The following is a 17304-nucleotide window of genomic DNA, read 5'->3' as shown; positions in this document are numbered from 1 at the left end:
TAAAATGTGATTTATGGAATTAAAACCGTAACCCTGAATTGTGATAATCGAATCACCAGTTAGTGGAAATCTTTGTATTTCGTATCTACCAATAGTAGCATTATCACATTGGCTTTAAGGTTACACTCATAACAATAAAGTCCCCACGTATATATTTACAAAGCAAAGCAATTAAGATCTGGAGAAGCTTTACAACTGTTAACGTTTGCCAGATTGATGATCATTTTTCGCAAAAACTCAACGTGCCATGGGCCTTCTCTGTTGGAAGAAGACCGCATGAGAGGAGCTGCACAGTACGACCGTGAAAACCGACGCAGCAATCGAACGTGTACCTTCTCTTGGACAATTGCCGGACGCTGCATATTTAGCCACTTCACCGCTTGGAAGAAGTCAACCATGCCCTCAACACGCGCAGCCTCAAGGGTGTTCCAAAGTGCGCAGAATATGCCGGTTCGGCTCGCTCCGTCACTAAAACGGCGGAAACAAAAGACGTGTTGTGGACACAAAAATATATAAGCACAAGGCAAAAAACATTTCCTTCAAAAGAGCCACAGGGGAGCGTGCGTTTACCTGCAGTGGACAACAATGTGTCGGTTGTTGCCATTTTCTTTCTGACAGCCCTGGACCGCATTCATAATGGCAACGAGAGCCTTGGGCGACTTGGGAAGTCCGTCTGGTTTCCAGTGTGGGTACTGGATCTGGGTCACCACACTCTCTTTCTGCAAATGAAGAAAAATCAATTAACGCAATTCATCTTGCCGTTTGGGTCTTCCGCCGTTGAGCTGTGCAACTCTCCGATGTGCTTTCGAGTCGTGCCCACGTTGTGATGCTATACGATGTTTCACGCCACGTGCTGCGAGCGAGCTTAAGGCAATGGATTGGTACGTGGAGCGAAACGTCGGCGCACAATTGCGAACAAATCGCTGTGCAGCCCAAAAAAATATCGGGAGAGCTAAATACGTATGGATTTACAATAATATGGATATACACGAAAGACGAATGCGTTGTTTGCACCTAAACATAATTAGACCTTTTGACACAATTCCTGTAGGGATTTAATCTGTATCTTGGGCACATCATTGTGTGGGGCTGCCAACACTCTTATTGCAGCACACGTCTGAACAAAAAAAAAATTGTGAACCGTATGAACAAACAACAGTAGTTTACGGAAAAATGTAACTGCTTCCACCAAACAAAAATGTGCTCTTTAGATAAATTTTATTTGCCGGCTGAGTCAACGGATTTAACTTCCGTGAGGGAGCGCCTGCGTTGCTATTAAAAAACCACAGCGTGTTTGGAAATTGGTTCTCACGATACCACGGCATGTCCTACAATAACTACAAGGTCGAGGATAATCCGTATAATTTTTGTTGCAAAATGCCATTGTATCCTGTTTACCATGGGTAATTTACTAACTATGTATATTCATTTCTGTACCGTATAAAAATAACAAGTGATTTAAATCTTGACTTAAAGCTTTCGTGACTGCAGGAATTCATATTATTTGGGCCTTTCGGTAAAGCCACGTTGATAAAAAAATATATAAAAATATCACGACGTTTCGATCGCAACACAAGCAATTGTCATCAGGTGAAAAAATATAGCGGGAGAGCTGCTGAGGCAGGAAAAATTAAATATGATTTAGAGTTATACATTCGTAGCTTTTACCCATTAAACAAGTAATTAATGGCATGTCGGTTACAGTGTATGACTGATTTTTTTGTAAGTTCCATAAGTTCCTTAGTTCTCAATTACATACATGGAGGCATGTGAATTGTAAAGTACTTTGCATGAGGGTCGCCATACATTGTGTTGTGCAACCAGAGTTAACACACAGCACAACACACATTTTGGGAACTCGTGTGTATACGAGATGCGTTACATTTTCATAAGTCAGCGAAAACTCCCGGACAACGAGGTCCCGTCTGGAAGTCACGTTTCTCACGGTCACTCCGACAGCGCCATAATTCTGCGTTCCTTTCAGCGGCCAGTAGTGGGCAGACTGCTCCTGCAACGCAATGGAATTGACGAGTGGTGACAGTGTTCACTTCGTTTAACACGCAGGAGTATTTCGCGACCAATAGCATCCATAATGCAGGGGGGAGGGGGGGGGTGTTTGGGTTGGATCGCGTAAATATTTAAATGTGTCGTTAAACCCGCCACCACCCGACACAGCCGATTAGTAAGGTTTGTCACGTAAACCAGAGCATGCCAATAAGTGATTAGTACAGCACACCGGTGTGTTGGAGAGTAAATCCACAACATTTACAATCTGAGTACGACGTTTCGCCAGTAATTACAACTGGCATCATCAGGCGGCAGCCAGATTTGTGGCTGTGTCGGGTGGTGGCGGGTTTAACGACACATTGATAATTACGCGATCTAACCCCCCAAAAACCTGTATTATGGAGTATTTACTTACATTGTTTCTGCATTGATAACTGCGTGGCGTTTGTTTCCGTGTAACCAGAAGTAAGCGAAATAACCCCAGCCCGTTATTAAAAATGCGCGTCCCTCGGTTGCGTGACGTGCCATTTACCATCCCGAAATGCCGTGCGATGGGTTGTTCTTTTTCGCGCCGTCCTAAGTACACGATTGGATATCATTTGTCACGCGTAGCTTATCTCAAATTAAAATGTACTCCGTACGTCCGAAATACATTTATTTCAGACAAAAAAAAGTTAATCAACCGCCAAATTGTGAAACTGTTCGTGACGATACAATTGTTTTCGTCGATATTTCCCAACAGCCTTCAATCAAATGAACTGCACTTATGAAAATTAAAAAAGTTAATTGGAAATTTAGTACCTCATCGGGTTCAGTGAATAACAGTATTACGCTTCAATGTCCTTGTATAAGACAATGCATGTGATGTGAATGTTATCCCATTGTAATGATCATACCTTGCCTCCCTCTGACAGTTCTGACAGCATGACAATGTGGCTACAGTTTTGCTGGACCACCATGAGCCAAAAGTCGGACACGGTGTCGGGCAAAGGATTCTGAGTAGCTATGATGCTCTTTTGCTTGTGATAACCCTGAATGGAAGAACATGGAAGGCGATTACTTCAAGAGTACACGACATTTGCAATAAAATGTAACATTTGAATGAAGTATAAGCGACACGGTCGTCAACCATAAGTCTGTGCATCTATGGATCGCCTCCAGATCATGGATCAACCAAGAGCAATTTTATAAGTAGGCTTTCATGACCAATGTTATGATTCTAGATTTGAAGCTTTCGTGACTGCAAGGATTCATATTCTTAGGTTTTTTCGGTAAAGTCACGTAGGTACGTGACTTTACCGAAAAAACCTAAGAATATAATGTTATGATTCGTAACGGGTTACTTTTGGGTTAGCTCTTGTACGTATAATGTAAACTTTTCTTTATGATAATCCGTCACCACCTGACAGCAAATCGATGCAAGATATCACCAAGGCAAATATGCCAATTGATTTGATTTTGCAGTTAACCGGAATGTTATAAAGCAAGCTTTTGTCGGGTGGTGGAGGGTTATAATTAAATATTTTTAAAAATGTATATTGCACATTGTAACCAAAAATATACCAATTATGAACCAAGACTTATTTATGCAACAAATTTGATCAATACACATTACCAAGCCCTATTGGATTCTCACTGCAAATGCCATATGTTGCAATGAACTGGACTACTACGCTATCCTTTATAGAAGATTTCATAGACTCTCATGAGCAGTGGTGGAGCTAGGAATTAAGCAAATTAAGCAGAAGGCGAAGGCTCCATAAAGCCCAAGTGGCATTGGGTTCATGAAAAAATAACTACATTAATGAATATGAGAAACAAAACAACTTCACCTCTCATGCCACTTCATCTCTATTTTCATCTACATTGTTCTTATCTCACCGAATATCTATTTCCTGTTCGTATATGTCTTTTGTTATCTCACTAGAAGTTTATAAATGTTGCGGGGAAGGCCCAAAGTTTATATTTCTGCTTAGGGGCCCTAATAGGCCAGCACCGCCACTTCCCATGAGGGAGTCCCCACATAAACCCAAGTTGGTTGTCTTTTTTTTCATCTAGCATGTTGTAACGTACATATGTATGTTGCACTTCTTTCGCACCATGCTAATCGGAAGTGCGGAGGGGAGGACAACAAACTAATTACAAAAAGAAGTTAGAAACAAACGAGGTTTCAATATAGATGCAAAAGTGCATCGCTCCAGTGGCTTCATAATATCGCAAGAAAGTTCGTTCCAGACGGCCGCAGAAGCACATCTTGGTTGCATCTGCATTGTGAAACTGCACCCCCCCCCCCCCCCCGCTTTCACAATGACAAAATTGGCAAGTTGGCTACGAGATTTTGTTCTCACGAGGAAAGGCTGTGCAGGAAATTACCTATACGGTAGAACTGTCTGCGACAACGATAATCCACACCCCTTATTCTATTATCCACGATAATCTGTGGGTACTGATTGTTTTTTTTTCTTTCCCCAGCATGCACTTCAGAAAATGACATCGTGACGCCTATTATCTGCAACGTTTTTTTTTTAGCATTTAAGTGGAGTTCGTCAACAAATTATGGATAATAGGATTGGCAATGTGCATCCCATACAATGCGGAAGATTAGAAGAGTTCTACTGTATACGTTCTGAAGTGAGCCATGTGAAAATGTGAGGATTTCTCACCCAACTTTATGCGTGCAGAATGTCAGTCCAGTGAATACATTTTTTTTTACATTGAATGTGTCTAAAAAAACTTCACTCACATCCATGAAGGAGGCATTGATGTAGTCTTTATCACTGTTTTCATTGTCACTTTCATCCTCATCAGAATTATTGTCATCATCATCTTCCTCATCATTTATTTCGGAAGGCGTAAACTTCCAAAGCTTCACTCTGTTGAAGTCGTCTGGTGACGCAGACATATTTCACTCACAGTTAATGCTTTTCAACAACAATGGCAAGCGACGGCCAAACGAATCTATTTCGCAGCACGCATGTGCACTGACTGACTGGCCACAGGTACTCACACGGGATGACATTTGTGCTTCTGTTCTTGCTGACGTTGTTGCTGTTCCTGCCCGCTTTTTGTGCGAACGTGCCTTCAAACGTTGGCAGCCTCTGCAGGGGAAACACAAATTTCCAAAAAGCACAAAGGTTGAACCCACAGCGGTGGCTGCGTGGATCTCGGGGAGCTACTGCCGATGTCAGAGTTGATGATACTGCACCAGCAGACCAAAGATATCCTTAACGTTGTGCACTCGTAAATTAGGTTCTTGCGCGTCGAGCATTTGATTGTCTCGGGCACATGGACATTTTTTCCCCGTCTCTTCATGGCCTGTTACCAAATCACCTGCAATGCGATCGATCTCGTCACAGCTTGGACGCTAATAAGCAGGATTTTGCCTGGATAGTGTTTGGATGGATGGCCACTGTGCAGTAAACACGTGGTGTAGGCAGTTATCAGGCTGTGTTATGGGCAGCAGGGGGAAATAAAGCAAAACCCACTGCTGCGTTGAACTTTTCTCCTACGTCTATGCTCCCAATCTTCATCAACCCACACTGACTAGTGTGGTGAAGTATGGTCCACAATAACTCCCAATGGTATAGGGAGGCTCTTATCCAGCGATGGATTTAGGGTTGTTGCTTACAACCAAATCGCCCTGAATGCACCCAATCTCGTCATCTCCCAGAAGCTAAGTAACACTGAGGCTGGTTAGTACTCGGATGGATGGGTGACTACCAGTGCAAACCAGGTGTTATTGGCATCCTTCACCGCACTGGTCAGTACTGATTGGTCACGAAATGGCCCAGGACTCATTTAGATGTCACCACTGTGAACCATGGCTGGAAATGGAACACGGTTGACTAGGTTCGTAGCAGTGCGGTGCGCTAGAAATTGCGCCACCACTCCACTGCTATTTGTACCAATTATTAGCACTTCAACTCATTGTGAGCAAAACAAAATACAGACGGACTCAAACCTTGGGGAAGGTGGAATTTATGAAATCGTGGCAATGCGAGATATGGTGGCAGCTTGGGGAGATATTCATTCAGCAGTGGATTGACCATGCCAGATGATGATTATAATGATGATGATGAGTCAAACCTTAAACTCGACATCCACGGGTGACTGGTCTTGCTGGGAAGCCTTGAACTTCATGGCTTGGACTCTTGAGTGGAGCTTGGCCATGCTCAGCTCGGTGTTCCCAAAGAGGTGATGTTCCAGAAGTGCCCGGTGAAGTAGCACATATTGACTCTGCTTGAGATACAGGGTCAAAAGGTCAAAGGGATGACATGCTCAAATGAGCATTGAGACGGTGCTCATCACCTGTTTACAACCCTGAGCTAGTGGGTGGAAATTGCACATTGCTATCGCTGGGATGATTATATCCATAGGACAACCTCTGGTTGATTTGCCCACAAAGTGATACTCGTTTTATTCGCCCCGGACGGACGATGGGCTAAGTCAACCAACAATCAGGATTTGAACTCGTTACATTTTCTGATTGCAAGCCAGTCGCTCTACCACTGAGCCACCTGTCCAGATGCACAGGACACAGAGGCGGGATAAAGTGGGCAAGAGTAAATGCAGCCTTCAAAATAAAGCACACGGTTGTGTAAGCATAAGTAAATGTGGCTGAGGAAACTATTAATTAATGTACGAAAGTATTGCAATCAGCGAAGACATTTTCAATAATTACGTTGCATTCATAATAAAGGACTTCTATTGGGATTAGATCACGTAAATATAAAATTACGTGACATGCCAGTGCAATTTTCTACAAATTGCATAGTGAAGGGGGCATGACTCTGGCATTTCACAGGGAGTAATTCTTTTTTTAGATTGCGGTACCCTTGCACAAATGCAAATTAGAAGAGCTGCAAGTTGTTGTGATTGCTTTATCCTCTGCGGATGTAAAGACAAGTGGATGCTACCAAGGAATGGAGCTGCATTGTGATTACACTGATCGTGGCAAGGGCGCCAATATGTTTAACGCGTCGTATGTCTTCCGTCTGACAGCAAAATCCAGGAAAAATATGATTTGCGTGAGCAAGGCCGGATTAATATTTTGTAGGCCCCGGGGCTACAGGTACTGTCAGGCCCCCAGTAATATTTTCAAAAGAAAATCAAAGTTAAATAAAAATAAAAATGTATTTTCACAAAGCTAACAACAAATAAAATTCAGCATTCACAAGTGAAATAACTTTTCACTTAATCTCTGGAGGCCTTCCAGCTGGCAGAGGCCCCTGGGCTGTAGCCCCTAAAGGCCCGTGACTTAATCCCGGCCCTGTGCGTGGGTCGCGGTGTCATGCCCCATCGGCTGTGAAAATTTGGCAAAAAAAACACTGACCCAGTTTACGTACTTATTGAACTTGTCTTTGCTTATTATTAAACGTGTACAATATTTCTAAATCAGTGACATGTGTGTCTATGTGTATATTGTGTTACTCGTGTCTGCGTGTGTGTGTTTATTTGCATTGGCCTGTGTTTGTAGTTATGGCAATATGCTCACTTATGTAATTTGGGATACTTTATTTATTTTATCGACTTCTTATAAATTAAAGTACAGCATAGCAGACACGAACGCGTGTATAAATGTAATGGCTTGGTGGCTATAGAGCCTAATGGACCGTGCCTGTGTACTGAGCCAGCATCTGTGTGTCCCTGGTTTCAGGGCCTACGGCTGACAAACGAAAAATGATTACGATTTACCCAGTGCAGAAGGCATTGACACGGAGCAAATGTGATGACCCGAACACAGTCGCTGATGATTACACAGGCTTTGTAGTTTGTAAAGCAGGGTCCTGCTGCGGTATAACACTCGTGCCTCGGAGTGAGAAGTGCCTGGGTTCGATTTCCAAATCGGGCGTCTCTCTGTGTGGAGTTTGTATTTGATTCCCTCCTTCTTCGCCATGGCTTGTCTTCGGGGTTCTCTGGTTTTCTCCCATCGCTAATAAATCGTACAATGTCGCTGGTATTGGGCAATCAGGGCAATCATCCCAATGCTGAACAATTATTTGCAAATGACTAAAAATGGAAGTACATAGAGTGAACATTTTTCCCTACTGCCAAAGAGAGTCTTGAGCGTTTGCAAGGTTTTTTTGGCTAAAGAAATGTAATAATAATACATACATCGACGCATTTGGTTTGATGCTGTCTATCAGTTCAAGTGCATATTCGGAAAACATCGGGAAACTAATATATAGCAGAATTATTTGGATTGACAAAGAGTAATGTACATGCCAATATAGTCTTAGGAACAAAAAACAATATATGGTCTGCCAAAAGCTCACAATTAGATGGAGCACATACAGCAGCATACTGTATTTGCCAGCACGTTGCCTTGTATCTGAGCAAGAATCTAAAAGTGGGCATTCAAAAAGAACGTGGAACAAAAAAACGAACAAGTGGATAAAGAATCGTGGATATGTGCATTATTGGCATTAACACAAGGATTAAAGAGCATACGCAGGTTAAGGACATCTATCTGTGAACAATAGTAAGTGGACTAGGGCAAGGCCACGTCTCTCGAAGAGATGATGACCGATGGTCTAGAATAATAATGGAGCAGCAGCGAAGTGATGCAGCGCGTCCAACAGAGCCCGTCCAGCTGAGAAGATTGAGCGATGACATTGTCACGTGCGCAGGTGCTTGGTTAGATTGTCACGCCGCAAATTCGTGGGAGATTACGACGGCTTCATCCAGCAGTGGATTGATTGTGGCTCATAATGAAAGTGATGATCTCACGCCACCAAAATGAAATGACAAATCGCACCTCCACTTGCACCATGAGTGGTCTCTGGTGCCGAAGACGAAAGACGCATCCATACACGTCCACGTGGCCTTCATTCTCCAGCTGTCTCACCAAGCAGTCGAGACCAATGTAGGTTCCAGATCGCCCTACTCCAGCACTATGAATTGGTAGACAAAATAATGATCGGCCATTTAGATAAAACATTCTATATAAACCATACAGACTAACCGGTACTGATTGCCTGACAATGATTCAATTGGGATTACGCATAGCAACGTGCCCCCCCCCACCCCAACTGCAAACACTTGGCAGGACACTCCTGCAAATGGGTCTTGAGACTCAATAAGGCTTTCCTGGGGAAGACACGTGCAATTATTATTATTATTGCACGTGTTAATGATTATCATAATAAAGAATAATAATTATTATAATATTTATAATAATTATTGTCATTATTATATAATTAGCCGTTGATAGACTTTATAAACTAATTACGCTAGTGATCCATGTGGGAGTGAAATGAATGTTCAACTTTTCTATGCACGACTTTATTTAAAAAAAAAGCGCGACAACTTAAATTTTTTAAATTTGCACCAAAACTTCTAAATTATAAACAAATATACATATTAAATATATATTTTCAAATTTTATGTATGAAGTGCTTTAAAATGTTACGAGCAATATTTTTCATGTAAATGAAGTAATAAAATCCCAACGTGTTCCAAACACAGTTTCACTAAAGCCTTGGGGCTTTCCGTTAAGCCGACGATGACATTTTACTTCTTTTTTAATCAAAAGAAACAAAAAAAACTTTCAAATATCGCCCGTCTCGATTTTTTCTTTTTAGCGTCTCAACCTGCAGTGGACGACGACGGCTGTGCAGCCGGCTCCGTTGAACGAGTTGACGCGTCGCCGCAGTTTGAGCAGCAGGTTGGGGTCTTCGGGGACACCGTGGTCGGGCCAACTCACCAACTGCACGTGGGTCACCCAGTGAGCTCCAAACCCTTTGTGTTTGCTCTGGGGACAACGGCGAAGAGGTCACGGTTAAGGCGCAGCCCTGCAATTGCTTGCTGGAACCGCTGCTGGAGGAAAGGGGGGGGGGTGGCGGGGGCCTGGGGATGGCTTCACTTGGCGTGAACTCTGCAGAGAGGCCCTCATTGACGGCGGTACCTTGGCCTGCTCTTCTACACCGACCAGATGACTTGGATAGTGGTGGGCGTTCACAACACTTTAGCCCACCACACCTGACCTGCCAATTGACTAACTAGATGTATGCGCCCATTTATGCTGCTGGGTGGACAGAGGCGGGAGGATTTCAGAAACGTTGCTTATCGTTTCAACTGCCGCGCCAAGCGATCGTATCGAACCGGTAACCTCTGGATTGCAAGTCCAACCTGCTGACCGTTACGCCCCAGCAGCATCCCTGAGGAATGGCATTCAAGTGTTCCGTTGACATTGCAAAGCATCACACTTTGGTTAGTAAATTGGATAACACTCTGTGCATTGTCATGCACAGCAGTTACGTAGTCGGCTCGTCATGACCCTAGCCAACGCGTCGCCCAGCCAATTTGTCACGTGCCAAAATGTGTCTTGACTCCATTTTTTATTTTATTATTTTGCTCCATATATAAGGTGAAATAAATCAACCGAGGTTTTCTAGAATGAATGAAATGTCAGGTGCGGCCATTAAAGTGAACTGCATGATCCGCGGCAATACATCTTTATCTCCATCGCTGCAGTAGTCAGTGCATTCCATTAGTTTATGTGTGCATGCGTGCACGCGCGCGCGCGCCGTGTGTGTGTGTGTATAAATACAAATCATACGTGGGATATGGAGAGTGTGCGAATGACGATGTCTGCGTAGGGCTTCTCATCCACGATCGTCACAGTCACGTCTCCGTACGCCCTTTTGTCTTCGTCAGGATGTGGCCAATACTGGAAGCATTTCACCTGCAAATAATACGAATGGCATAATGACTGAGACGTGTGAAGGTATGATAGGCAAACGCATCGCAGATTTTACATGAAGTAATACACCGCGTACGGGTGACAATTACGTGCAAATATGAGGGTAGAAGTGTGGTGGAATAGTGTGGCTATGAATAAGCACGTGTGTGTTCGGTATGTGGAGAGCGGTAGTCTGAACGATTAGCGCGCTGAACTTTGAATCCGGCGACCCAAGTTCGACTCCCGCTCACGGCCAACACCAGTGACGATTATCTAAACCGGTTATGGCCCTCGCCTAGGTCGACTCAGCCCAAAATATGTACCGTACTTGATGCAGCGTGCAGTGTGTAAACATCAGCACTGGGGAGACAAAGGCAGCCGGGTGTGAAACACATCACCCCTCAAGCGGTGTGCCGGCCTTCATAGGCGCTTGCTAAACAGCACTTGCCCAAAGAGCCTGTGTCGTCTATATGGGGAATATTTGTGTGTTGTTAGGTTTGTGCTACACTTACGCATAATGACACTAGAGAATATCGTTCTCATGGCAGTGTTACTAAGTGCTCACTTACAACAATTGCCCAAATCGTCTATAAGACTGAACGTGAGATGTATTGTCTTTGCGTGCGTGCGTGCGTGCCTGCGTTGTTTTTAGCCATACCTTTCCCATTTCCTCGCATTTTGTTACCATGACTATCACGGAACTTTTTTTCTCCCAAATCATCTGCCAGAAGTCACCCGCGGTGTTCTCCAGGGGACCTGAAATCCGCACCACAAAGCGAGCAAACGTTATAACAATCATTTGTTAGCACTGAAGCCGCGCCAATGAACCGTGACAAACATGTGCCTTTGAGTGCGTGTTCACGTGTCGGCTTCGGCGATAATAAACTGTCTCCCACCTTGCGCAGCGATGTATCTGATGGACGACTTGTAGCCCTACACACAGAACGAAATTCAAAGAGCGTGAGTTAGTCGGCAATCGACAAGAGGCCGCCTCTCCTTCCACGAATATCGCGACCCTCGTTTTGTCAGCTCTCAGGCGTGCGACCGCACTCACGTCAACGTAGCTTGCGTTAATGTAGTCGCTTTCTCCTTCACCGCTCAGCTTCACTCGATTGTGATCATCTAAGACAATTGATGGCGAGTAAGCGATTAGTCGGTCGGTTATTGTCAAGCCAGCCTGGCGAATGTCCGAGTTAAATATAACGTTTTTTTTTTTACGTCTCCATGGCTGTTAACGTATCGAAGCGTTTCATTGCATCCCACAAACGGCAATATTTAATTTCATAGGGTGCATATGTAATAAGACATTTTCTGTGATACTTGATGAATTTCGTTTATTTAAAGCACACTGGTGTGGGTGCGTATCTCACACGGGAGGATATCTGAGTAACGGTTCTTCTTGGTGTTGTATTCCTGCGTTGCCTCTTGCTGGGAGTACTTATTAATCTTTCGTGGGAAATTCTGCGAATACAAACATCCTATAATCACTTTGCTTCCTCAAACCGTTGTCTTAACTACAACAGTGAATAATCGACATTGCAGAAATTGCACAACATTCGGCCAGGGACCGCAAACTTTTCATGGTTTCCGAACAATATATTTTTTGGGGGTGGACGTCAGGGGGGGAGTATTTACTTTATCTGAATACTGTATGTGAGAGAAACAAATATATAACTGCTTGTGACTTCTTAGAAACCACACGGGCAGCAGTGCAGCAGAGTGATAACATTGTGCCTCAGCAAAAAGGACCTGGGTTCGATTCCCGACTCAGGTGCCTTTCTGAGTGGGGTTTGTACGTTCTCCCCCTGCTTTGCATGGGTTTCCTCCAGGTTCTCCGATTTCCTCTCCGAGCAAATATATATTCGCAATGTAACTGGTATCAGTGCTTTGACATACTTCAATGTGAAAGGCGCTTTATAAAATATAGGTCATTATCATTGTATGTATGTTGAACTTCTTTCACACAGTACATAACCAACCGTGATAATTGGAGGTAGGGGGAAAGGGCAGCATTCTAAATACAAAACGCAGTTCTAAATACGTGAGTTTCCAATCTAGATTTAAAAGTGCACAGCTCAATCCTCAATCATTACTGGCAAATGACACAATTTGGATTAAGCATCCCAGCATCGCACCCCTACAACAAAAACGTCGCAGAACCCTCCCGGGGCTCAGTGAGGCTTTCCTCGGTAAGCAGGTGTCATACAAGAAAGTACCATTTTGGGTTTAATATTAAAAAAAATTATAATAAACATTATAATAACAATAAAACGCCATCCCGAATGGTGTCAGGTGTTTGGTCTCACGCTGAACTCTTCCTGAAACAGCTTGGAGCCCGACGCGGTTTTGGTCTGTACAGTTTGGCGTAACACTTTTGCGGGGATTGGAGCCGATTCCTTGACGATAGTTTCCTTCTGAAACCCTGCAATCACAAGTGTTCAGCCTTTGTCACCAAAATGTCAGCACTAATGGAATTTCTGCCATGAAAGGGATGGAGAGGTGGTGTGGTGGTTGGCGCGCTGCACTATGAACCCGGCGACCCGAGTTTGATTATAGGCTATGACTAACATCTGTGGAAAGTGATATCAGAACGAGTCCTGACCTCGTCACCCATCACCAACCCCAATGATCCGATCGAAATCTCTAATTTCGATCGGATCATTGGGATTTATTTGTAATAAATCGGCATTTTGCGACCCCCACTGCCACGGTGTAGCATTTTATTGTGCCAGGGACTCTATGAGAAGATAGGACAATAGTCTGAGCCCATAATTGGCAATAAGTAACGGCAATGCAGTTATAAGTGACTCACAGAATTGTGCGCAGTTGCATATACAGTACACGACTTCCCTGAAGGCATTCACCTTCAGCGAGCGTGATGCCAATCACACAACACGGTTCGAATTCGACCCTCGATCGATCGCTGCGCCATCGCCACACACGCGTCGAATAAGAAGCAGGGGACAAGTCCTTACTTACTAACAACTCCGATCATTTTTGATTGCTGGAGGGGTTGCCCCCCTACCTGAAAATCCTGGCTCCGCCATTGCAAAGACTCCTGCATGACTTGCATTGTGTGGGGAAACCTTCTTCATCATTTGCTGGATTAAGATTGGCTCGAATGACTTATTTTACTTAGAATAATGGCAGGGATAGAGCAGTCATGCAGTGGTCAGCGTGCTCGACTGTGAACACGGTGACCTGAGTTTGCCTCCCGGCCATGGTTAACATTGGTGGCGGTTCATTTCAAAACTGGTCCTGGGCCCCCTCCTTCACCAGAACTCGCTAACCAGAATTGGAACATACGGCCTGTGAAAGCATTCATCCAGAATCGCATTGACCAAGAGAGCCGTACATTATTTATTGAGGCTAATTAACGTTGACAAACGATGCATGGTGCTTCTAGTCGTTTCGTAACGGCAAAAAAATAAAGACCAGGATAGTTTTGGAAAGTATTTCCCTTTGACTTTTGTACAATCTTTGACATTTACTGTGAAAATATACCAATGGATGTGTGTTTCGCCAGAACTCTTTCTCAGCAGAAAAAAATACGTGTTGAATATAAAGGATAATAATGTCGGTTACAAAGTAATGTTATGTTTGCAAATTTGGTGTGCAGACGGAATTTGTAGATGTAACACGACGGTTATGAAATATGCAAGAAAACACCGATTCTGTCAGTGATATTTTTGTAAGCGTCAAAATATGAAACAACACAATAAACCCACTCCTCAAAGCTCTCACCGCGGATGCCTTTTGGTAGCAAGCACACCCCTTCGTCATTGTTGTATTGTCTACGGATAGCAACAAAAAATCCATACATTACGTTGGTAACAGTGGTGAGGATAAAATACACAGGCACACACAATATAAATAATAATTACACAATCGGCGTGGTTTTTATTTTAAATCTGATTAATGTATCCACGAGTGTGGATAGACATTTCATATCGAATGTTATTAATTACATTGTTCTTATAATTACACAGTATAGGTCGGGAAGCAATTGTAGGCCCATTTTTTTGTTCTCTCTCTCACAACATCGGGGCTCGTAATTGGAACCTGTGATTAATTTAGTTGCAGTAAAAAAAAATGTTCACCTGGGAATCAGGACATAGCAAAGTTACACAATAGAGCCCTCGTGTTGTTGTCGTTGTTGTTGTTCACGTCGATCCTGACTCTGCAGTGGAGGGGTAATCCTCCGAAAAAACATTTCCATTGTGGCTGCCCGATTAGCAAAACCGCCCCTGCGTAAGATGACTTAGTGGAGTGTGGGCAAGAGTTGCCGTGATATGACGATGCCATGATAAACAGTTTATACGGTCCACGATAGCCGCGTCGTCCGTTTCGCAAAAATATCGTCACACTGTGATCATTGTTGTTTGTTCAATGATTTTCATATGCTGACACAAAATAGAAAAGGAATAACAATACGGAACTAAAATTTGATTTAAAGCTTTCGTGACTGCAGGGATTCACATTCCTGGTTCTTTCGGTAAAGTCACGTAGAAGTGAAAACAATAAAATAATAAAAATAATAAAATAATAAAAATATTTAAAAAAATATTTTCATTATTTTATTGTTTCCCTTCTACGTGACTTTTCCGAAAGAACCAAGAATATGAATTCGGAAATAAGTTAAGTTTAGAACAATAATTATTAAAGTAAAAAAATATCGAGATATTTGGACAATGCTTTGCGGAGTACAATACGATAAGTGATATGTCTACAATATGGCATCGTTCAATGACAGCATGTGGATTGTAAGCGATAGAGATTGTAAAATTGCAATAACTTGTGGCAGGCTTATGTTGAGTGAAGTAAGTTTGGATAGCTGTTACTTGGAAGTACGACAGAGTGATATTTATAGTTCTGCTTGATACATTTTTTCCTTTAATAATTAATTTCCTGCTGACAGTAGTACGCCGACGTACAAAAGGTAAAAACAAATCGAAATACACTTTCAAAGTTGCATATATGTTGAACTTCTTTCGCACCATACGTAATCAACTGTGCTAATCGGAGATGCGGGGGAAGGACAACGTTGTACATACAACAAGCAGTTATAAAGAAACAAGTTTCCAATCTACGTTTAAAAGTGCATCGCTCCGGTAGCTTCCTAATATTGGAAGGACGAGCGTTCTAGAAGGCCGCAGAAGCGCATCTGATGCGGCGACCGTCTTTGTTCGATGGCCATCCAAAATCCACTGCGAGAATGACCGGAGTTCGTGTGATGGTTCATCCTTCTTTACGTGATCAGCAAGGTATCGTGGTTAATTTGTGGAAAGCGCTCTGCGTAATGAGTGAAAGAGAATAAGTCGAGCTGAAGTGATGGTCATATCATGCTGCCCGGGGTTGCATTTGTGCGCCGTACTCACCTCTCAAGTTTTCTGATTTTCAGGTAGAATTTCCGTAGAAAAATCAGGCAGACTACGACTATGACCAACAACAACACAATTGTGACGATCTGTCCGCTGCTTAACCCAGGATGAGGTTGATGAGAGTCTGAAATGAAACCTATGAAATAATTAACACACGTTTGATCCGACGCAACACGATGTAGGAAGTACAACACATGGCTACTATATATCATACTGCACTTGACGGTTATTCATTACATTGTTACGTTTTTAATATTCATCTTAAATTATAAATTTTACATCTTTAATGTACAGCAACTGTTGATTTATATTTCGATTTAAACCTTTCGTGACTGCAGGGATTCATCTTCTTTGTTCTTTCGGTAAAGTCACGTAGAAGGGAAATAAAATGATAATAAAAATAAAACATAATAAAATAATTCTCACGAAGTTTCGGCCACAACGCAAGCAGCCGTCCTCTGCTTGCGTTGTGGCCGAAACGTCGTGAGAATTATTTTATTAAGTTTTATTTGTATTTTTTTTTTATTTCCCTTCTACGTGACTTTACCGAAAGAACCAAGAAGATGTTGATTTATACTTTTCCCGCTCATTCATGTGTGTGCCACTGAAGGGTGTAGGTGCAGCCCTGCAACTGCTTTGCTCGCGCCATTGCTGGCATGAGGGCCTCCACTTATAGGGAGATCAGCATCCTCCTCCATGGTGGCCAGGCATTTTGGAGGAGGTGGTAGTGCCCATACTTTACCCCACCAATCAGACGACCTGCCGTCTGATTGACTAAATGCGAGCTCGTGTATCCTTGAACGTACTGCCGAGTGAGACAAGAGCCGGTGGGTGTATTAAAAAAAAATATAGATATAAACTTGCACCATTGTTGCAACTGCCACGCTACGAGATCGAATTGAACCGACGACTTCTGGATCGCAAGTTCAGTGCGCTGCCCATTACACCACTACGGCAGGAATCTGCCACTTAAATTGCGGAACTTGTTTTAGATCTTAAGCCCCCTGTCTGATGGCAGTAGCACACCGAGACATCCTCGTTAGTTTTCGGAATTTTGACTCTTTAGCGCATTAAATTCTCCCCGACCACGTTGTGCAATAATTTCCAGGAGCCGATGACTCAGAACGCAGTGGAAACACCCAGGCCCACAGAGATCCCGCAACTCGATGAGGCATTTGACAAAATACGCTCCGTTGCAAATATTCTTACACACAACAACTTATTGTGTGTGAT

The 17304-nt window shown here is 43.2% G+C and overlaps 1 protein-coding gene across 4 annotated transcripts in view; it reads right to left on the bottom strand.

Annotated features, from left to right (window-relative positions):
* Positions 1-17304, bottom strand: part of PTPRC (protein tyrosine phosphatase receptor type C) — a 34240-nt gene that overhangs the window by 3260 nt on the left and 13676 nt on the right. Inside the window, exons 10-26 of one of the 4 annotated variants that reach the window (XM_078865378.1) lie at positions 16069-16207; positions 14435-14484; positions 12997-13112; positions 12061-12151; positions 11745-11812; positions 11587-11623; positions 11349-11446; positions 10568-10693; positions 9600-9760; positions 8765-8900; positions 6094-6246; positions 5015-5105; positions 4751-4893; positions 2904-3038; positions 1883-2008; positions 571-719; positions 333-468 (exon numbers count right to left, since the gene is read on the bottom strand). In XM_078865378.1, coding sequence (XP_078721504.1) covers positions 333-468; positions 571-719; positions 1883-2008; positions 2904-3038; positions 4751-4893; positions 5015-5105; positions 6094-6246; positions 8765-8900; positions 9600-9760; positions 10568-10693; positions 11349-11446; positions 11587-11623; positions 11745-11812; positions 12061-12151; positions 12997-13112; positions 14435-14484; positions 16069-16207 — 1955 coding nt within the window. Of the gene's footprint in view, positions 1-74; positions 469-570; positions 720-1882; positions 2009-2903; positions 3039-4750; positions 4894-5014; positions 5106-6093; positions 6247-8764; positions 8901-9599; positions 9761-10567; positions 10694-11348; positions 11447-11586; positions 11624-11744; positions 11813-12060; positions 12152-12996; positions 13113-14434; positions 14485-16068; positions 16208-17304 lie in introns of those variants that run through there. The other 3 variants (XM_078865379.1, XM_078865380.1, XM_078865377.1) reach the window with 3 other exon arrangements.

Source organism: Lampetra fluviatilis, chromosome 20, assembly GCF_964198595.1.
Source record: "Lampetra fluviatilis chromosome 20, kcLamFluv1.1, whole genome shotgun sequence".
In the NCBI taxonomy this organism is placed as follows: Eukaryota; Metazoa; Chordata; class Hyperoartia; order Petromyzontiformes; family Petromyzontidae; genus Lampetra; species Lampetra fluviatilis.
The sequence above is the reverse complement of the archived record's forward strand: the minus strand, read 5'-3'. Positions and strand labels throughout refer to the sequence as shown.